The following is a 20,186-nucleotide window of genomic DNA, read 5'->3' on the forward strand; positions in this document are numbered from 1 at the left end:
ATAAAACCTTTGAATATGCGGTCAGGGGTAGGGGACAATGGTCCTGAATTTCGCATCTATGTGGATATGTTGTGTAGGAGCTATGAAGTGGGTAGATTGAAGCCGTATATCTCAAAAGAGCGCCAGGTATCTAAGTGTGTCTTAAAATAACCGAATCAGATCCCATGCGCCAAGGAAAACTAAAGAGTCTTTGGTCTAACTGCAGACCGGTTTAGTGTATCAAGAGCTTGAATCGGTGTATGCGATCGTTCAAAACAGAGGCTCTTCTAATGCCAACGATAAGAGAGAGAGATAAGCAGGAGTACTCTCCGCAAATCATGAGTCACAGTATCCTGGAGCTTTGAAGTTGTTGCCGTTGATCCAATTATTGAGCGTTAATGACGTGGTGTAGATGCAGCTGACGACTCCGAAGCAGGTAAGCGCGATATCTGCGATCCTTTGGAGCCGGGATTGCGCGCTGGCCCTGAGATGAAGGAGGGGCTGGATGCAAGTTAATTGTGGTTCAACGGGGCTGCGGGCTATGGGCAAACATACCGGGTAAACGTAGATCAAAGGAACGCAGGCGAAGCTTCCGACGAGCGAAACAAACTTATCGAGGTCTTCGGCTCCGCCCCATGCGACGAATGCACAGATCATGACAAGGAAGAATCGGAATCCATTCTTCTTCCACTTGATAAGAGGGTTATACTTGCCGCTTCGGCTGAAGAGCTCGTTCTCCATGATTCGAATGGCTGGGAAAAGTTGGAGCGGTGTACTTAGGAGAATTGCTAGCGAGTACAAGAACTGGACGGCATTTACAAACTTGTCATCTTGTGGAAGGTTAAGAATGACCACAGTTTTCGTCGTAGAGCCGTAAGCCGCATAGCTGACAGCACCAGCCGAGAGGAAGATGATGGTGATAATAACCATAACACCGGCCAAGACACCGGTGAACTGCTTGGGATGCTTCATCGACTCCTGGATAGGAATAATGAGGCCGATGCCCTCGTATGTGAAAATAGCGGTCCCAATAAAAAGGGTCCATGTGGCTGGGTTGAATTTGACAATATCAGCAGGACCACTCTGCGCAGATATTGTAAGGAAGTCGTAGTAGAACAGGTAGACCAGACCAAGCAGGATGAACAAGTCTGCAATGAGTGCCGTAAACCCAAGCTTGCTAATATCACGGATCAGGGAGAGTGGTAGGAAGATGACCAGCTGCAACAACACCATGTATTTTATGTCGATGAAAGATTTGCAGTCACTGACAGCAAGGACAAAAGCTTGGAGGTTTTCAGCCGTAAAAACGATATATGCAGATACGAAGCCCAGTTGGCTAAGGACAATTGACCCAAGAATTATCCGACGCATGTGCTTTCCGTAGAGGGCACCACCAATATCACCGAATGAGCCGTCAATCGTCAGTCGAGCATTCACGAGGAGAATGAAGCAGTAAAAGCTGAGTAACGAAACAGCGAGCAGTACCAGACTGCTAAAAAGTATGCCTCCGTTCAGAAAAGCCCTCGGTAGAAATAGGACTCCGGTGCCCACGAATGATTTTAGTAAAAGAAGAGCAGCTCCGGTTCTCGTGTTGGTCCCGGTTCCCCCGCGAGGTTTTCGTTTTCTTTTGCCGGGAGTTTCAGGACGAAGTAGAGCAGAGTCTTCGCCCGGTTCTCGCTCTTCGGCTTCATCCCACGTATCAGAAGAAAAGTATTCGTCAGGCCCAAGTGCCTCATCATCTTCTTCCAGCTCTTCACCCGCGAAGTGGCCGTAGAGGGTCAAGAACTCGAGAAAACTACTTGTCGGAAGCTGGGCTGGCGCGAGAGAAGCACCATCTATTGCTTCGGGATCTCCAGGATAGGGGCTTCCTGTTGTTCTGCGCAAGTAGTCCCTCCGGAATCCGCCGGGAATGCGGATGCTGTTTATGTTCATGGTATCGTCTTCGGGGGTAGGTCGATTAAGGTGGAAGCTCCTGCTGCGCTGTGGTTTCCGCAAAGAACCACTCTCTTCCGCACCCTCGGCCCATCTGTATACTTGTCTGGTGATGTCACCTCCCTGGAGTTGCAAGCTGGAAAACTCGTCGTCTCCACTTTTCACGCGATCTCCTGAGTATTGAGAATCTACACTGTCGACTGGTTGCACAAGGTGCCTTTTTATAATCTCTGGATCCTCATACGGGCCCGCAGAGTATTCTGATCCTTCCTTAAATGACCTGGGGTCGAAGGAGCCGTAATTCGACCGGGCTTGCGCGTTTCTGTTGAATGCCGGGGACGGAGTACGTCCAGGAGACGCTTCAAATCTTGGAGGCGATCGACCGAGGCTGTTTTGGAGAGCAGACGCAATCATCGACTGCCCAGGGCCAGGTAGAGACGAGAGGTCATCAACTCCGGGGAGATCCTGAGTTGGTTCTGAAGGTACAGGAACGGGAGCTTGTCTTGAGGAGTTGGACGCTGAGGGTACGGGCGATGCCAGTCGAGCAATAGAGGCTTGCCTTACGGAGGCCTCTGTGACCGGAGACCCCGAACGTCGTGCGGAAGTCGCTATCGGAGATGACCGTCGGTTGGGGGACGACGACGAACCCTCCCCGTTGTTGTACATCGCGGGAGAAGTTACAGCAGGCGGTGGTAATCTATAATCTGAACAGAAATCGGGATCACACTTCTCATAAAAAGGAATAAATATCCAAACATCGAAATACCGCGGCCACGCCGCAGTGGTCTGGAGCTCTTGTTGAGGCGGTCGTTGAACAAGGAACCGTAGAATGAGGTGCTGACGGTGGAGACTGCGAGGTGGCTAGGTTTTGAGACCTCCTGGAGCTCTTCCCTTCGCACGACACGAGTAGATATGGAAGAATACCTAGTCTAACTCGAATTAAGAGAGAGGATTGGCAGCGGGCATCACAAGAGAGGGTCACCCGCTCCAAACCCGACGAGTCTTGGGAGATGCAGTGTTTGAGCGGTGGGGTTTGCACTGTTTGTCCGCCACTTCTCTTTTGCCTTGGCGAATGAAGTCATCGCTAATCGCTCCCTGGGACGGCAAGAGCTGCAAAGCAGCCAGCTTTGATCCAACGACAACTGTCAGCGCCGTTGACGGTTGGCAGCTGGGCACCGACTATCGAATCCATTACATATTGGATTGATAGTCCTGATACTTCTCCGTGATTGCAGCTTTTGAATGAACAATCCTACCACTGGCTTTGAGAGCCCGTGAAACTGCGACCTGCTGCCACACGACGCCGGTATTTTGTGCTGTATTCGATGACTAGCTCACGAGGCGATGGTGCCTCAGAGTCTCTAGCTCGCAGGCGGCCTAACTTCTCCACTCGTACTGCACAGGAAGATGAGTCGAGGCTAGACCCGAGCGAGTCTGCTACCGCGCCATTAGAGGAGACTACTAGGTTGCTGAATTGGTACCCTACCGTGCAAGCGCAATCCTACGGCTCATTGGACCCATCCGACAGCAAATCCCGGCGCCATGCCTCACTATCGAACCTTTTCGGATACTTCTTTACCTGGTGGGATAGATCAGAGAACAATGCTGGACATGATCGAATCGGTGGAAGGGGGATACCGAACACCGCCCTCTTGGCAGGGCCTCTCAGAGATGCGAGTATCGACCGTAAAGACCGAAATGGCGAAAAATCCCGCGTATCGGATAGCTCAGAGAAGTTTGGGGCTTTCTCCGGCGTCTTTGTCCCCACAAGCTTGAATGTCCTGAGCATTCTCATGTTCCTCCGGTTCGGGTTCATTCTTGGACAAGCCGGTCTCCTGGGCATGCTAGGTAGTCTGAAAACTCTTCGCTCTCTTTTGACTCCACGCGGTACTTTGCTAATCTGGTCGATTAAAGGATTGCTTGCGATCTCGTACACCATCAACCTAGTAACTACAATGTCCCTATCTGCCATCGCAACCAATGGCACAGTTAAAGGAGGCGGTGCCTACTACTTGATATCTCGTTCTTTGGGTCCTGAGTTTGGCGGCTCTATCGGCTTGGTATTCTACCTGGGCTCTGTGCTAAACACAGGAATGAACGCTGTCGGTCTGGTTGATTGCTTCACACAAAATTTTGGGACCGAGAGTGGTACCTGGCACAATTTTCTCGAGGAGGGTTTCTGGTGGCAGTACCTTTGGGGAACCATCGTTTTGGTTCTCTGCACTGGGATATGCTTGGCAGGCAGCTCCATCTTCTCTCGCGCAAGCAATGGATTGCTTGTGACCCTGCTTGTGGCAACCCTCAGTATACCGGTGTCTGCTATTGCTATGAAACCGTTTATTATTCCAAAGCTGAGAGTCCATTTTACCGGTATCCGCCTTCGGACTCTCCTGGAGAATCTTAAGCCTCAGCTCACAAAGGGGTCTGCTGGTAGTCAGCTCCCTGGACGAGAGAACTTTCAAGATCTTTTTGGAATCTTGTTTCCTGCGACTGGTGGAATATTTGCGTACGTTCCCCGTTCGGAGTTGTCCAGTATTATGCTCATCTAAGCAGTGGTGCGAGCATGTCGGGGGATCTGAAAAACCCGAGCAAATCAATTCCGAAGGGTACTCTCTACGGTCTGGCTATGACGTTTGTTCTCTACGCTCTTGTGATATTCGCGATGGCAGCCACCTTAACAAGGGACTCGCTTTACAACAATACCGATATCGTCCAGATCGTAAGTTTTTCATAGATGGACGGCGGCTGATGAACTTCGCTCTGACCGATTTCCAGGCAAACCTCTCGGGAGTTGTTATTCTCTTGGGTGAATTCGCAACTAGCTTCTTCTCTGCTTTGATGGGAGTGATTGGATCGGCGAAGCTTCTTCAGGCTATCGCCAAGGATAGTTTGCTTCCTGGCTTGAGTTTATTCAGCAAAGGCACCAAGAAAAACGATGAGCCGGTCTACGCAATTATCGTGACTTTTGTTGCTGCTCAGCTCACAATGCTGTTCGACATCAATCAAATTGCATCCTTTGTCACCATGGCTTACCTCATGACATTTTTGGTGATGAACTTGGCCTGTTTCTTGCTAAAAATTGGATCCGCCCCCAATTTTAGGCCTTCTTTCCACTACTTCAACTGGCAGACGGCTGCGGCCGGTACCGTTGTCTGTGGAGCCAGCATGTTCTTCGTGGATGGGGTGTATGCTACCGGCTGTTTTGGCATTTTGATCACTCTATTTCTTCTGATCCATTACACTTCTCCTCCCAAGCCGTGGGGGGATGTGAGTCAGAGCTTGATCTACCACCAAGTACGTAAGTACCTACTCCGCCTCAAGCAGGAGCATGTCAAGTTCTGGAGACCCCAGATTCTTCTGTTCGTGAACAATCTTGATGATGAATTTAAGTTGGTGTCCTTTTGCAACTCGCTTAAGAAAGGGGCCTTGTTTGTGCTGGGTCACGTTCTTGTTACTAATGATTTCTCATCCGCTGTTCTCGAAGCACGCCGTCAGCAGACTACATGGACCAAGGTTATCGAGAATATAAAAGTCAAAGCCTTTGTGAATATCGCAGTATCTCCAGCTGTTGAATGGGGCGTCCGGAATGTCGTCTTGAACTCTGGCCTCGGGGGAATGCGACCAAATATAGTCATCATTGACCAGTTCCGCGAAGGAAAATCACTTGCTGAACCATTCCAGCATCATAGACGGCACTCACACCACTCATCGCTGGATGACCTCAGACGTGAATCGTGGAGCATATCCGCGAGCTGTCAAACCTACATAACGGTTTTGGAAGACCTGTTATTTCAACTGCGTATAAACGTCGCGGTAGCGAAAGGATTTGAGGATCTCGAGCTCCCTGGGCAACGTGGTTCAGATTCGAAGAAATATATCGATCTCTGGCCAATTCAGATGTCTGCTGAACTCAACGCGAATAGTGAAACCAAGCGAAACGTCTTAACTACAAATTTTGACACATACACCCTAATCCTCCAGCTGGGGTGTATCCTGAATACGGTTCCCTCGTGGAAGAAGACGTACAAACTGAGGGTAGCGGTCTTTGTCGAGTACGAAATAGACGTCGAGGACGAGAGGAAGCGGGTTGAAGCTCTCCTTGACAAACTACGAATCGAAGCAGAAGTGTTGGTATTTTGGCTTGCAAGTGGTGACTTGAAGACATATCAAATCATAGTCAATGGGAACACGTCCCCGGGGTCCGAAGATGTTCGAGAGGGGGTTAACACCGTCCTGCAGGACGAAGATTGGTGGCAGGACGTCCAACGTGGTCGAAGAAGCTCAGATGAGTCCTCGATCGGTAGCGTATCGAACAGGGTTGGAGGACTCTTGGAGGGAGCGTCAGGTCAGGATAACCGACAATCAGCACGTTATCCATTGGCAGGTGGCATCAGGAAACTGATGCAGTCTTCCAAGCGACGACGATCCATTTCCAGCTTCAGAAGTATTGGGGGTGTCAATCTAGGAATGCAGACACACCGTTTGCTGGACGCGTTTGTCGAAGACGATAGCACTCCTAGCGACAGTAGCGAGGAAAGTGACTCGGAGGAATCTGTGAGTGGTGACGAAAGGGGGCGGGCGGGCCCGCATAGATCAATAGGCCCTCAGACACAGGATGGGCATCTGGCATCGAACTCGACAAGGCAGGGCACTGTCGAAGACGGTACCACGAGGCCCGGCATTCCACATATTATCGCCACTAGCGAAACGGGTTCTCCCAGACTTCGAGCAAGCCCCGCGCGGCCAACCTTAAGCCGTTCCCCGTCGAGTAATCGATTCAGTTCTTCCCCAATACCTGAAGCCCAAGTCAACACGGATGAAGGCCCTGGGCCGAGCATTATGTTTGTCCCGAGTTCATCGCCTCCTCGATCGTCGAAAAGAATGGAGTCTATCTATAAACGACCTTCTCCATCAAACATATCGGACAGGACGAGCGCCTCTGGATACCCACAGCAGGCATCGGTACCGTTGTCTTTCAACGACATCCCTAGCCGTGCGCAACACCTGATATTGAATGAGTTGATGGCCAAACATAGCAAGGCCACTGCCGTCATTTTCACCACATTGCCGTCACCTCTCGAGGGCACAGCGGAAAGTGAGGCGGCTAGTAAGTCCTACCTGAGCGACCTGAGCGTTCTATGGCAGGGATTGCCTCCCTGCCTTTTGGTTCATAGCAACAGCATGACGGTGACACTTAATCTTTGACTGGTTATGATGGGTAAATACAAGGTTCTCTGCCAGGCGCTGTACATAAACACCAATGAAGATTTCAAGCTTTCCCAAGAACCTCCAACCTCTTCACCCCACTGAAAGGAGGAATTTGTTCGAGTTCTTGCCACGTCCCGTGACTTTTCTTTGCTGCCGTTCCTTCCTCTCGGTTGGCTTTCCGTAACTACTAGTACCTTTGGGACTAGTTTTTGCTCACTCCCGTCCTTTGCTTGCTCGGAACAGTCAAGACAAGCGTGAGAGGCAAACGTCGGGGCATCAGACATCTCACGGATCGCCACAAGCCTGTGGGAGGTGATCTGCAGCCGTCCAATTGGGGCATGTTGTGGATGAAACCTATGTGCACGCACAGTGGTCAAGCGGATTGCTTGAGTCGCAAGTGGATTCAGGTTTGTTTCTTTGGTTGTCGACGACAGACGGCGTTGCGTTGGTGAGCTCACCATTGCATTCTCTGCCACCACGGATACTCAGCATATGGCCACGCACTCCTACCTCCTTCTGTCGTCGTTTGTCACTTCCTTTTGTTACCCAAAGAGGCTTGTGAACTTAGCAGCAATCATCGGATAATCATTCAAGTTTCTTCTTTGTCTCTTGTCCGTAACTTAGAAGAAGAGATGGCAAAACTTCGTAACAAGTAGTTAATTGGACGCGAGAATGTAACGCACACTCCCTACGAGACTGACTTGATCACGTTGTCTCCTGCAGGACTGTCGGAAATGCAGCTCCCTCACTCAACTTGGGCCGACTCGAGGGATGCCCCGGTCTCCATCGCCATCTCCCACCTCAAACTCGAGAAATCGACTGAGACTCAGTCCTCTTTCTGCTCCCCTTTTCCAGTCTCCGGTTCAGGTCAGACTGAGCCAACCCGACTGGGTAAAGACAAGACGAACCACCCAATTCGCAAGATCACAATCTTCCATCCCAACCCCTCTCTTTGCATGTGTGCTCTTTCACCTCCACTCCACTCCTGCTCTCCTGCTCGCTGTCTGATTCGATTCTTCATTCCTGGTTCTTTGATTTCTCCGTCTTCCTCTCTCTGCCTCAGCCCTCGAACTCTCTGAACCATCCCAAAACCGCGTTACCTTGATCAAAGTCTTCAAGCGAGAGCCTCTCCACCCCCTTTCTCTTGTTTCTTCCTCGCGAAGAAGAACTCTCCTGATCCTGACGCCTGACCTGTCCATCGACTCTGTCAACTCCATCGCATCCCAATCTTTCAAACGCCCCGCCCCATGTCGTCGTAGTCGATAACGCTCGGTGACACGGATTTCCGCCAGGTACTGCTTCCATCCTCTCCTTCTGTCGCTCTCCTTCTTTTCTCTTTTCATTGCATCTCCTCCTCGCCGCTTTAAGCTTTGTCGATTTTCCTCCCGCCCCCCAGAGTTAAGGTTGTTCAATATCCTCCCCTCCGCTCACCTCTCCACGTCCAACCAACAACCCCCAGGTTTTGAGCTCACTTTGCTTTTTCATCCTACCTGATCTTGCAGTTGCTCGTTTCACTCCCTTTTTTTCCTCTTCCTTTTTTCTACAAAGCAAAACGTCTTTCCGCATCTCGCCTCGTTCGAGATTTCTCTATCCTTTCAAACTTTTGTTTGCTATATCGCTCGCTTTTGATTTGACTTCCTCTGCTCCACCTTGCTGCCTCCCCCTCTCCCCTGGTCGAGCTGCCGTGCAACGCCTCCCCCAAATCTTGGTTCCCTGCCCATCATCCATCACACGTTTGTCTCCTTCATCACACACCTCGACACGAGAAGATTAAAATTATCTTTGCAAAGCTCTGCCTTGATGCGTTCGATTTTTTAACAGGGTCTTCTAGGGCAAAATGGCTTGCGCGGACGACACGCTTACGGCCGCTGCTGCCATTCTTCAGAATCTCGCCAGAGAAGCCCCGTCCTCCGGATCTCCTTCCTTCGACTTCAACTTCTCTCCACATTCCGCAAATGGTGTGGACACAAAAATCCCTAGGCTGCCTGGCGAGCCCAGCTTAGCAAAGGTCGCTTTCGAGAATGAACTAGAGGCATTGATTCGTCGGATCCATCGTATAGAAGTTACAACTGTTAGTGCAACTCCATCCTCTTTCTTCCCACCCCTCTCGTACACCCTAAACGGGAATTACCGTTCTCCGCTTCTTTGGGCGAATGTTCTGACCATTCCCCTAAGATCCAGCACCAAAATCAATCCACTCATTCTTATAAGAGACGGAAATCCTCCAGAGATGCAGAACCAGAGGTCGTTGAGGAAACTGATGCAGACGAAACCGATGAAGAGGAGGAAGCCGGATCGGCAACCCGATTGGTGCGGGAGGAAGACATCAGCTACCTGCGAAACCATGTTCAAAAACAAGCGGAGGAAATAAGCTTTCAGAAGGGTATCATATCCCAAGTTCGCGAGGAGTTGCAACAACAGGAAGAACAAACGCGACGGGCTCTTACCAAAGTTGAAAACGAGGATGTGGTTCTCTTGGAGCGAGAGCTTCGCAAGCACCAACAAGCCAACGAAGCCTTCCAGAAGGCTTTACGAGAGATTGGTGGGATTATTACGCAGGTCGCGAACGGAGACTTGTCCATGAAGGTGCAAATTCATCCTCTGGAGATGGATCCCGAAATCGCCACTTTCAAAAGGACAATCAATACTATGATGGACCAACTCCAAGTCTTCGGTAGTGAGGTGTCTCGTGTTGCTCGTGAGGTCGGAACAGAAGGTATCCTTGGCGGTCAAGCCCAGATTACCGGCGTTCACGGTATCTGGAAAGAACTGACGGAGAACGTCAATATAATGGCCAAGAATCTTACAGACCAGGTTCGTGAAATTGCTGTTGTCACGACAGCCGTTGCGCATGGTGACCTGAGCCAAAAAATCGAGAGCCGGGCTCAGGGCGAAATCCTCGAATTACAACAAACTATTAATACCATGGTGGATCAACTTCGAACTTTTGCAACAGAGGTTACTCGTGTTGCCCGTGATGTTGGTACGGAGGGTGTCCTCGGTGGTCAAGCCCAGATCGAAGGCGTGCAGGGCATGTGGAACGAACTCACGGTGAACGTGAACGCGATGGCAAATAACTTGACCACACAAGTGCGCGATATCGCAACAGTCACGAAAGCGGTCGCTAAGGGTGACCTAACCCAGAAAGTTCAGGCGAACTGCAAGGGCGAGATCGCGGAGCTCAAGAATATCATAAATTCCATGGTCGACCAACTTCGCCAGTTCGCCCAAGAGGTCACTAAAATAGCCAAGGAGGTCGGTACGGATGGTGTGTTAGGTGGCCAAGCTACCGTCAATGATGTGGAAGGGACGTGGAAGGATTTGACCGAGAATGTCAACCGGATGGCCAATAACTTGACCACCCAAGTCAGAGAAATTGCAGACGTTACTACTGCTGTAGCGAAGGGTGATCTAAGCAAGAAGGTCACAGCCAATGTCCAGGGCGAGATTCTGGATCTCAAGAGCACGATCAACGGCATGGTGGACCGGCTCAATACATTCGCCTTTGAAGTCAGCAAAGTCGCGAGGGAGGTGGGCACTGATGGTACCCTTGGTGGCCAAGCCAAGGTGGATAACGTCGAAGGGAAATGGAAGGATCTTACCGACAATGTCAATACCATGGCTCAGAATTTGACATCTCAAGTCCGAAGTATATCCGACGTCACTCAAGCTATTGCAAAGGGTGATCTGAGCAAGAAAATCGAAGTACACGCCCAGGGAGAGATCTTGACACTCAAAGTCACGATCAACCACATGGTGGACCGTCTTGCCAAATTCGCAACAGAACTGAAGAAGGTGGCGCGCGATGTCGGTGTCGATGGTAAAATGGGCGGCCAAGCCAATGTGGAAGGCATTGCTGGGACGTGGAAGGAAATCACGGAGGACGTCAACACCATGGCTGAAAATCTCACGTCGCAAGTACGCGCCTTTGGCGAGATTACAGACGCTGCAACCGATGGCGATTTCACCAAACTCATCACTGTTAACGCTTCGGGTGAGATGGACGAGCTGAAACGCAAGATCAATAAGATGGTGTCGAATCTCCGGGATAGTATTCAACGAAACACCGCTGCCAGGGAGGCAGCCGAGCTTGCGAACCGTACTAAATCCGAATTCCTGGCGAATATGAGTCACGAAATCCGAACCCCTATGAACGGTATTATTGGCATGACGCAACTGACCCTGGACACGGACGATCTCAAGCCTTACACGAGAGAGATGTTGAACGTCGTGCATAATCTGGCGAACAGCTTATTGACGATCATTGACGACATTCTCGATATTTCGAAGATTGAAGCAAACCGTATGGTGATCGAAAGCATCCCATTCACGGTCCGTGGCACGGTTTTCAACGCTCTGAAGACATTAGCCGTGAAGGCCAACGAGAAGTTCTTAAGTCTGACGTATCAAGTCGACAACACGGTTCCCGACTACGTTATCGGTGACCCGTTCCGTCTGCGACAGATCATCCTGAACTTGGTCGGAAACGCTATCAAGTTCACTGAGCATGGTGAAGTCAAGCTAACCATCTGCAAATCGGATCGCGAGCAATGTGCGGCGGATGAATACGCTTTTGAATTCTCCGTCTCCGATACAGGAATTGGTATTGAGGAGGACAAGTTGGACCTGATTTTTGATACCTTCCAACAGGCTGATGGATCAACCACGCGAAGGTTTGGCGGTACTGGCCTTGGACTATCTATCTCAAAACGTCTCGTCAACCTGATGGGTGGTGACGTTTGGGTCACCTCTGAATATGGCCACGGCAGCACGTTCCATTTCACTTGTGTTGTGAAACTGGCAGATCAGTCTTTGAACGTAATCGCGTCCCAGCTTCTGCCGTACAAGAATCACCGTGTCCTCTTCATTGACAAAGGAGAAAATGCCAACGAGGCTGAGAATGTTCTGAAGATGCTGAAGAAGCTCGATTTGGAACCCTTGGTCGTCCGTAATGAAGATCATGTCCCGCCGCCAGAGATCCACGACCCGTCGGGCAAGGAGTCTGGGCATGCGTACGATGTTATCATTGTGGATTCTGTTAACACAGCTCGAATGCTTCGAACGTACGATGATTTCAAATACGTCCCTATCGTATTGGTCTGCCCGCTGGTGTGTGTTAGCCTGAAGTCTGCACTGGATCTTGGAATTAGCTCCTACATGACAACACCTTGCCAGCCGATTGATCTGGGCAACGGTATGCTACCTGCGCTCGAAGGACGCTCCACTCCAATCACGACGGACCACTCCCGCTCCTTTGACATTCTACTTGCGGAGGACAACGATGTTAACCAGAAACTTGCCGTGAAAATCCTCGAAAAGCATAACCATAATGTCTCAGTGGTCAGCAATGGTCAGGAGGCCGTAGACGCCGTGAGACAGCGCCGCTACGATGTCATCTTGATGGATGTCCAAATGCCAGTCATGGGTGGTTTCGAGGCCACAGGCAAGATCCGTGAGTACGAAAAGGATAGCGGCTTGAGCCGAACACCGATCATCGCCCTCACGGCACACGCTATGTTAGGCGACCGCGAGAAGTGTATTCAGGCTCAGATGGACGAATACTTGTCGAAGCCCCTGAAACAGAACCAGATGATGCAGACCATCCTCAAGTGTGCGACTCTTGGCGGTTCGCTTCTCGAGAAGAGCAAGGAGTCTCGTATCTCGGGTAGCGGAGAAATGCATCATGTTCACACAGGGCCAGATGGGAAATCTCAACGCCCAGGCATGGAAACCCGATCAATTACGTCGACCAGTGCCTTAAACCACAGCCTTGCAAGCCCGAATGCCGAGAGAAGCGAGCAACTCTCTCTGGATAGGGTAAGATCGTGAGATCCGAACTTTCTTAGCTGCACAAGCTAATTAGCTTAGCAGGCACTACTGCGGTCTAATAGCTCGTGAGGCGGGGTGTCTAGAATAATTTTTTGCGTTTTGTTCTGCTTGATCTTTACGAGGACCGTCGTTACAGATCCTATATACCCTTCCTGTTTCACCACGCACGTAAGAATTGCATTTTTGGGGATTGGGATCTTCCATCGGTCCAGTCGTCTCATCATCCTTTTCTTACTCTCTCAGCCTTTCTCCCTTGGGAAAAGCTCTCACTCCTCATCTCTCCCACCACCTCAACAACAGACTCCTTCGACATCCGATTCTCCTTCCTCGGACTTACGGTGTTCGATTTTCCTTTTTGCATACTATTGTCGCTTCTATCCTTCTCGACAGTCGATCAGGGGGGGGCTTTCTACATAGTATATCATGTTGTGATTTCGGCAGTTCTACAAGCAGTGCAGTGCAGTGCCAGTCCAACTCCTCAGGCGTAATGGTGTTCTTTGGCGCATGAAACAAACTCGGCAGGGAGGAAGGCCCTCATATTATGAATCCGTCTCGAACTCGAATACCAAACGAAGCCTTTTACAGACTACAGTTCCCGGGAGTGGAATCGAGCCGACCCAAATCGAGCATCCTTTTCCATTCCTTGAAGAATATCATGTTTACTTCCTTGGGGTGTGTACCTTTGCATATGTTTGTCTATTTGACTCGTGACCTCCTCGTCCAAGTGTGGATGTCTCTTTTCCTCCTTTCGCTGTTCAATTCCTCATTGTATTGTACCTAATTCCTTGTTCCTTCTCCTACATACACATCTTTTCGTCTAGAGAGGAGAGAGCCACTCTAATGGAGTAGAACATTCCGCTCACCTGATACTAAGCACTAGTAGCCATAGGAGACATCCTTAACTACTCTTGTCATTCTTGCGGCTTCCCAAGGGAGCCAGCCTACTCGAGGGAGACAATTCATCAAAACAATCTTGGCCGTGTATAACTTCAACGACAAACCTGGCTACCCTTGATCCGCCTCCTGTTATCTACTGCACTCACTGTATTACACCCACTGCAGCCAAGTAGCCGGCCGAAATTAAAGAATGAAGAAAATACAATGGCAATTTGGGATTTCTTTTGACTCCTCTCCCTTTCTTTTCACCTTGTCACAAGAGTGAGGCCTCTAGTGGGACTTGGTAGTCTTGGAAGTCGTCGAACTCGAGGTTGATGTTGAGGTCAATGTTGAGGCCGATGTCGTACTGGGAGTTAGAGTAACGGCCTTGCTGAGGCTGGGATGGTCCTTTCCTGTACCAGCGTCTGTTTCGTTGGTTCCTCGATATACTTTGGAGGGACCGTCGTCTCGCGTGTCAGAATGATTCCCTTTGGCACCCTTATTCCCCTTCTCGTCCTTGCCATCCTTGCCATCTTTACCATCTTTACCATCTTTACCATCTTTACCATCTTTGCCGTCCTTATTGCTGCTATCGTTTTGTGCAGTGTACGTGGGCTTTGAGGTTTGAGTTGCAAGGCTGTCGCTTGTCACTGCTGGTGGTGAAAGTCCTGAGTTGAAGAAGTCGTTATTATTCTGCTCTGGGCCCATGAAAACTGTCGAGCTGGTTAGAGGTTCTTCTTGGAGTGGGCGGCTGGTTGTAGAAACATCAAACGGTTTCACTCTGGAAGTTGCGTCAGCCACTTGGGTGTGAGGCTCGGAAACTGTTGTTGTAGGTGCAACTTGAAGCCCGGGAGCTGCTCTGAACGGGTCGGCAGCAAATGAGGCTATAGTGGTCATCGTTGGAACCGTACCCGGCCCTGCTCCAAGAGGGGAGCTGGGAGCTGATAATGTTGGAAGAGTGAGCACATCGCCCTTGGGGGTCTCGTTGTTTGCTTGTCCTGCTCCAAACAGAGGTCCGGCTCCGTCAGAGGGTGAAAAATGCTCCACCATGGTGTTATGCCCAGTCTCAACACTGGTCGATTGATTACCTTTTGCCCCTGGGAATTCCGCAGCTGTCTTAGTGGTTGCTGTAAAGGTTTCTGAAGTAAGAGTGGTGTGATCTTTGGTGTGAGTCTTGTTACCTCTTACGTCAGTAGTCCGTGGGTCTGTTTCTGTCGCCGTGGGTCGTTTAGAAGCCGTTCCTGTCTCCGTGGGCAGAGTAAAATCCCCGAAGTGCTTGCCAACAGTGTGGTGTACAGTTTTTGTTTCCTCTCCTGGAGATTTGTTTGTATTTGCTGACAAATCGAACAACCCAGCCTTCCCAGCGTGCCTTTCAGGTGGAGGGGAGCCTGTAATCGTCGGACTTGAAGTGCTAGTAGGGGTATGGGAGCTTGGGGGCGAAGATGGCAGTGAAGTAGGATTCGGAGACGAGGTCGGTGCACACGGACAGGGGCACGAACAGAGGCCACCACCACCGGGTACACCGGGTCCTCCTGGCTGTCCTGGGACGCCGGGCGTGCCGGTTTGACCGGGTGTAGTGGTTGGCGCGGTTGGTATAATTCCTCCTGGATGGCTCGGAGTGCTAATAGGCACGGTCGACGTAATCCCTCCAGGGTGACTGGGGGTAGTGGTTGGCGTATGAGTACTAGGAGTACTGGGAGTACTAGGGATGCCAGGAGTGCCAGGAGTGCCAGGAGTGCCAGGAGTGCCAGGAGTGCCAGGAGTGCCAGGTATACCGGGAGTACCAGGGATTCCAGGAATTCCGGGTTGACTTGGTGTACCAGTTCCTCCAGGTACGCCAGGCGGGCCGGGTGATACAGGCGTCGGGCACGGAGTGACAGGACTCGTCACAGTTTGATGGGGGCACTCAGAACAACCTGCCGTCGGCACCTGCTGGGGGAGAGCTCCGGCCTGACGAAGCAGCGTCCCAAATGAAAGAAAGAGGACGAGCTTGCTGGGGAAGTGCGCCATTCTGAGCCACAGTTGATCGCCCAAAGCGAAGGGTTCGATGGAAAGCAATGTGAAATAAAAGAAACAAAGTAAAAAGGGACTGAAAAACACGTAAAGGGGGGTATGGGAGTGGTATATGTAAGGATGTTAGCAAGCAGGTATGTCATTAGGGAGCGTTGAAACTGACGCGCCAGCATCTTGCGGGAGACGCTGCAGCTTGAGGCGACTTTGGAGACATCATTGTGATGATACATGGCAAAAGACCATCGTCGACTGATTCCGATGGAGGGTAGCGGATGAATGTCTGACTGGCTATAGGAATACATCCTGTGGTCTGAATTGCTCACCCGGAGTCGCGGGAAGAAGATTGGGCCAGGGTAAACATTAATCTTATTTAATCTGAGAGGAGGTACTGGGACGACTTCAAATGGTAGAAACGTCTTCCGATAAACTTAAAGTCGTAGTTTGTTGATCCTTCGTAACCATGGCTAGCAATAAGGGCCTAGACGTGAAGCATACGTACTCTGTGACTTCACGGTGGAAAGGGCCGTTTCTTGGGTTGCATGTATCAATATCATCCCCTCCTGTATCGAGAATAACAGCCATTTTTTTCTTGAAATTGGTAAGCAAAGAGCCTAACACGGCCAGGATTTGGCTCACTTAGTAAATTACCCAGGGGTGACGCCAGCCAACGTGGAGCAGTTTTGCCGCCGTCACGCAAATAAGACCCGCAGCATAGCAGCAAATTGTGTAGGTTATGAGCCCCCAGTAATCGCCATTGCAGCGCGAAAGGATCTCGCCCGCAATAGGCATTCCAGTCAAGGTGCTGTCAAAGTCAGTATTGGCTGGTCTACGCCTTCAAGTTGTTTCCTCAAGTAGAATTGAATGGAGGGTTACAACATACCCGAAACTGACAACTGTATAGGATGTTGCGTAGTATCTTCCATAATTTTCGATCTTGCATAGTTGTGAGATACAGACGGGAGTGAGGCTGATGTTGCTGCCACTAGCAAAGCCGAAGATCACACAGTACACAATCATCACAGGCACGCTATCGCTGGCAGGAAGCCAAAGGCATGCGTTGCAGGCGAGACATAGCGCGACTGTGACTATGAGAGTATTAAATCGACCCACATAATCTGCAAAAAAGCCAGGCAACGCCCTTCCAATAACTGAACCCACGTTGAGAAAAGCTAGCATCTGATACGAAAGAGTCTCAGAGGTGCCATGTGCCAATGCATAGGAGGATATGAAGCTGATTGGAATGAAGAGACCCCACTCAATGAAGAAGACTCCGGCTGTAGTGAGTGTAAACTCGAGATCCCGGAAGATGCGAAAATCGGGCAGAACATTCTCCTTTGACGCTGGTTTCTTTGGTAGCCGAGATTTCACCAATAGACAAGAACCGATTACCGAGACCAAACAGATTAACGCGACGACGCGGGTGGCCCAGCCCCATCCGATTTTGGGAATCAAGCTCTCCAGAATTAGAGGGAAGGCGACACCTCCGACGGAGCCACCCGTAGCTGCAATTCCGGTTGCAATACCACGCCTTTCGTTGAAATAGTGCCCAATTGAAGATACTGCAGGGGTAAGGATCATAGATGTTCCTATCCCTCCAGCAACCCCCATTGAAAGGGCGAAATGCCAGTACTGAGTGCAGAAGCCCAGAGTTACTATCATCACCATGACCAGCATGGAGCCACCGAGGACGAGTAAACGGGGCCCTTTGGCATCAAAAACAGGGCCAACTTGGACGCCACCGAAGAATGTCAGGAATGTATAGATACCGAATATCCAGGCTATACTCCCAGAGCTATGGTCCTTGAGTTGGTTGTTTTGGACGTACGCCTGAAAAGATCCGATGGTGTTCAGTAGGCCGAGGGAAGGAAATAGCCCTAGGAAGGAGCCAAAAACCACCAACCAGGCTTCTAAACCGCCTTCAGGGTAGGTGTTGCCATCCGCGTCGGTGGTTACCCGGCTGACGGGAACTCGGTGGGACATTCCGTCGAGCGCAGTCTCTTCAGAAAACCGCCTGTCAACATCTGCTCCGGGAATTGGCTGAGCCTGGCGGTCATCTTGCGCTAATGGCAGGTTTGTCTTTCGCGAATGATTTCGAGTGGTGTCGGCGCTGTCGGGTGCAATATTCTCATCAGCCTGTTGCGAATGTGGGGTTGATGACTTGGGATGCGTTTCGTAAGTGGAGACAGGGGAGGTTGATGTGTCTCTCGACTCACTGTGTCCCGTATCTCTGGATGGGATGTTGTCGGGCAGTCTGATGTTGGGTGACATGTTAGTACAAGGCTTGGGGCGAAGTGGACCGCGGTTGACCTTCTTCCTCTCCACCGTACAACTTGTCGCGCACAGACTCGTCTTCACCGTCTACTTGGGCGGGCTTGGCTTCGAGAAATCAATCTATCCAAGAGAACGGCGGGTGCGTGTATAGTATGACAAAGGAGACAAGAAGAAACACTTGAGGCAAGATGATCTTTATGACTAGAGATCGGGGAGGAAAGGCCTGACTCCATGAGGGTAAAATTTGGCGATTGGAGTCAACAGCCGACGATTATTGGCTTCTGAGCCCGAGGGGAGGTTGGTCCTCGGGAGCATCCTCCAAGCGTGTGCTTTCTGATTGGTAATACAATGAAGAGCTCACACGATTCATGCTTGGCTGCTTGATGGCATTTCCGGCCTTTTCTCTTGTGGATTGGCTTCCATTGTGGTGAATTAACACTATACGAGATCGGGAAGGTCAGAGGAGGCTGCACAACGGGGGCGCGGGGGAGGAGGTCCCCATTCGAACGGCCCGGGAATTGACAAGAACAGAAGAGGTGGGGGTCGACTCACGGTTCCATGGTGCGGAGAATTAGAAGAATTTCTGCAAGTTCAGCTCTGAATTGGCGAGTTGGTGAGTTGGTGAGTTGGAGGGGTGAGGGGGGAGGAGCAACCTGGCGGGGAGCTTGGGCCACTGCCGAAAACAGAAGTAACCTGCTCCAGCTGGAGGTGGATAAAAAGGATTTGATTGTTACAAAGTCACAGAGCGTGGAAAGCCGATGCGCCGCATATCTCCGGTCGGGAAATAAGAACAGGATGCTCTTTCCGATTTAGTGAGGATGGAGAGACTGATAATGCGACCTCATGACTTCCCTCGCGATTCTCCGGATAGATAATTCTCAACAGCCAACTAATTCGCTTCTCAAAAAGACAAAATTATTAGTCGCCTCTATTCCAACGTATGCATGACAAAGGCATAACCAGAGCCAAGGCCCAGTGACTACATTCCGCTTGTTGGGTGAGGGGCAATTGAACATGGAACAGGATGGGAAGGACGGGCCGGTTTCAAACCCGATGCCCAACAAAGCACGCGACCCTGAAAACCTCTACAAAATAAGGCTACAGTGAAGGGCGGGAGTTGTTTTTCCCGCCGTTTTTCCGACACATAATTATCCATGGTGGAAGGGGTTCGATGTATTTTGAGAGCCACTGGTAACCGTGTCGATATATATATATCTGTAGTTGCCTCGCCCCTTAAGGCATGCCGCGAATGACTATGCGCAAGTGCTGTCGTTCCGATTTGCATTGTTCAGATCAAGTTTTTCGATGATGGCTTCGAGCAAACTCGTGCTATCACTGTTTTCCCCACTGGTAACAGGGATCCATGCACCCGTGGACAGCGAATATACTTCCCGTTTAGGCAGCCAGTTCCTGATGCAGGTGCCCAGGTACGCCGCCCAGTGCCCATGTCCCAGTCATTGCAGGCCGGGATCAGCTGTTCTCACTTCGAAAGTCTGAGAAGAACTCGCCCGGTCGAGAGTCTTAAACACCTCTTTATTATAACAACAACGCTTTACTCCAGCGGGGCTCAATCGAGGGAGGACTGCTCGGAATCACCCAGTACAGAACCGGACTCGGCATGCCACACGAGTGCATATTTCCCGTTTCTCGCTTTCCGAGCCATGTGGATAGGCTCCGGAAAAGCGGGTGCCTTCGGCTCTCAAGTGCTCGCGAGTCGCGAGCATGGGAGTAAAATAATCTGGCTTTCATGCCAAGAACGGCATGGGATCCGACTCTGAGAGTATCTGCATGCCGAAAGGCAAAAGAAAAATAGCGACGTTGGAATGTAGTCTGTGCTCATAATGCCCGTTGAATTTTCTGGAGGTAGAAGGTCGCGCTCAGTTCTTTTGCAGGGGGAAAATTTTCTCATGCTCGAATCACGGCATGAATGTTGGCATTAGTAACAGGAATCGAGGAAAAAAAACAAACTTAAAAAAACTTGATGTTGCTGTGCCCGCCACGACCCACGGTGCTGATTGAGGCCTGCAGGAGGAGCATTAATTTCTCCCTTACTCACTTCGAGTTCCTTGTGCTGAGCG

General features: G+C 50.6%; 5 protein-coding genes across 5 annotated transcripts; 2 read left to right on the forward strand and 3 right to left on the reverse strand.

Moving 5' to 3' along the window:
• Nucleotides 1–21: 21 nt before the first annotated feature.
• BJX67DRAFT_351827 (putative amino acid transporter) lies at nucleotides 22–2,888 on the reverse strand. Its single transcript, XM_071028942.1, has 2 exons — nucleotides 535–2,888; nucleotides 22–480 (listed from the first exon to the last, which is right to left on the reverse strand). The coding sequence occupies exons 1-2, from the start codon at nucleotides 2,575–2,577 to the stop codon at nucleotides 316–318; spliced, it is 2,208 nt and encodes a 735-aa protein (XP_070886954.1). The 5' UTR covers nucleotides 2,578–2,888; the 3' UTR covers nucleotides 22–315.
• A 126-nt stretch (nucleotides 2,889–3,014) lies between these two features.
• On the forward strand, nucleotides 3,015–7,195 carry BJX67DRAFT_351830 (putative cation chloride cotransporter). Its single transcript, XM_071028943.1, has 3 exons — nucleotides 3,015–4,417; nucleotides 4,465–4,630; nucleotides 4,687–7,195. Exons 1-3 carry the CDS (start codon nucleotides 3,237–3,239, stop codon nucleotides 7,114–7,116), a joined length of 3,777 nt encoding a protein of 1,258 aa, XP_070886955.1. The 5' UTR covers nucleotides 3,015–3,236; the 3' UTR covers nucleotides 7,117–7,195.
• A 1,113-nt stretch (nucleotides 7,196–8,308) lies between these two features.
• Nucleotides 8,309–12,966, forward strand: tcsC (putative two-component osmosensing histidine kinase (Bos1)). Its single transcript, XM_071035352.1, has 3 exons — nucleotides 8,309–8,411; nucleotides 8,951–9,190; nucleotides 9,301–12,966. Exons 2-3 carry the CDS (start codon nucleotides 8,957–8,959, stop codon nucleotides 12,946–12,948), a joined length of 3,882 nt encoding a protein of 1,293 aa, XP_070886956.1. The 5' UTR covers nucleotides 8,309–8,411; nucleotides 8,951–8,956; the 3' UTR covers nucleotides 12,949–12,966.
• Nucleotides 12,967–13,922: 956 nt separating this feature from the next.
• Nucleotides 13,923–16,129, reverse strand: BJX67DRAFT_72767 (uncharacterized protein). Its single transcript, XM_071035351.1, has one exon. It carries the CDS (start codon nucleotides 15,832–15,834, stop codon nucleotides 14,116–14,118), a length of 1,719 nt encoding a protein of 572 aa, XP_070886957.1. The 5' UTR covers nucleotides 15,835–16,129; the 3' UTR covers nucleotides 13,923–14,115.
• Nucleotides 16,130–16,473: 344 nt separating this feature from the next.
• On the reverse strand, nucleotides 16,474–18,105 carry BJX67DRAFT_371668 (MCT family MFS transporter; the record flags this gene model as incomplete). Its single annotated transcript, XM_071031117.1, has 2 exons — nucleotides 16,474–16,639; nucleotides 16,718–18,105. 2 exons carry the CDS (start codon nucleotides 18,103–18,105, stop codon nucleotides 16,474–16,476), a joined length of 1,554 nt encoding a protein of 517 aa, XP_070886958.1.
• Nucleotides 18,106–20,186: the final 2,081 nt, after the last annotated feature.

The sequence above is a fragment of the Aspergillus lucknowensis genome (genome assembly GCF_044049455.1).
Source record: "Aspergillus lucknowensis strain CBS 449.75 chromosome Unknown BJX67scaffold_16, whole genome shotgun sequence".
Classification (NCBI taxonomy): domain Eukaryota; kingdom Fungi; phylum Ascomycota; class Eurotiomycetes; order Eurotiales; family Aspergillaceae; genus Aspergillus; species Aspergillus lucknowensis.

What these genes read in the sequence shown, in the direction of transcription:
- BJX67DRAFT_351827 (XM_071028942.1), bottom strand. Translation starts at nt 2,577, where the DNA reads ATGTACAACAACGGGGAGGGTTCGTCGTCGTCCCCCAACCGACGGTCA. An exon ending in CTTTGATCTACGTTTACCCG is followed by an intron (nt 481 to 534) that starts GTATGTTTGCCC and finishes ACTTGCATCCAG; the next exon opens with CCCCTCCTTCATCTCAGGGC.
- BJX67DRAFT_351830 (XM_071028943.1), top strand. Translation starts at nt 3,237, where the DNA reads ATGACTAGCTCACGAGGCGATGGTGCCTCAGAGTCTCTAGCTCGCAGG. An exon ending in GCGACTGGTGGAATATTTGC is followed by an intron (nt 4,418 to 4,464) that starts GTACGTTCCCCG and finishes TCATCTAAGCAG; the next exon opens with TGGTGCGAGCATGTCGGGGG. An exon ending in ATACCGATATCGTCCAGATC is followed by an intron (nt 4,631 to 4,686) that starts GTAAGTTTTTCA and finishes ACCGATTTCCAG; the next exon opens with GCAAACCTCTCGGGAGTTGT.
- tcsC (XM_071035352.1), top strand. Translation starts at nt 8,957, where the DNA reads ATGGCTTGCGCGGACGACACGCTTACGGCCGCTGCTGCCATTCTTCAG. An exon ending in ATCGTATAGAAGTTACAACT is followed by an intron (nt 9,191 to 9,300) that starts GTTAGTGCAACT and finishes CCTAAGATCCAG; the next exon opens with CACCAAAATCAATCCACTCA.
- BJX67DRAFT_72767 (XM_071035351.1), bottom strand. Translation starts at nt 15,834, where the DNA reads ATGGCGCACTTCCCCAGCAAGCTCGTCCTCTTTCTTTCATTTGGGACG.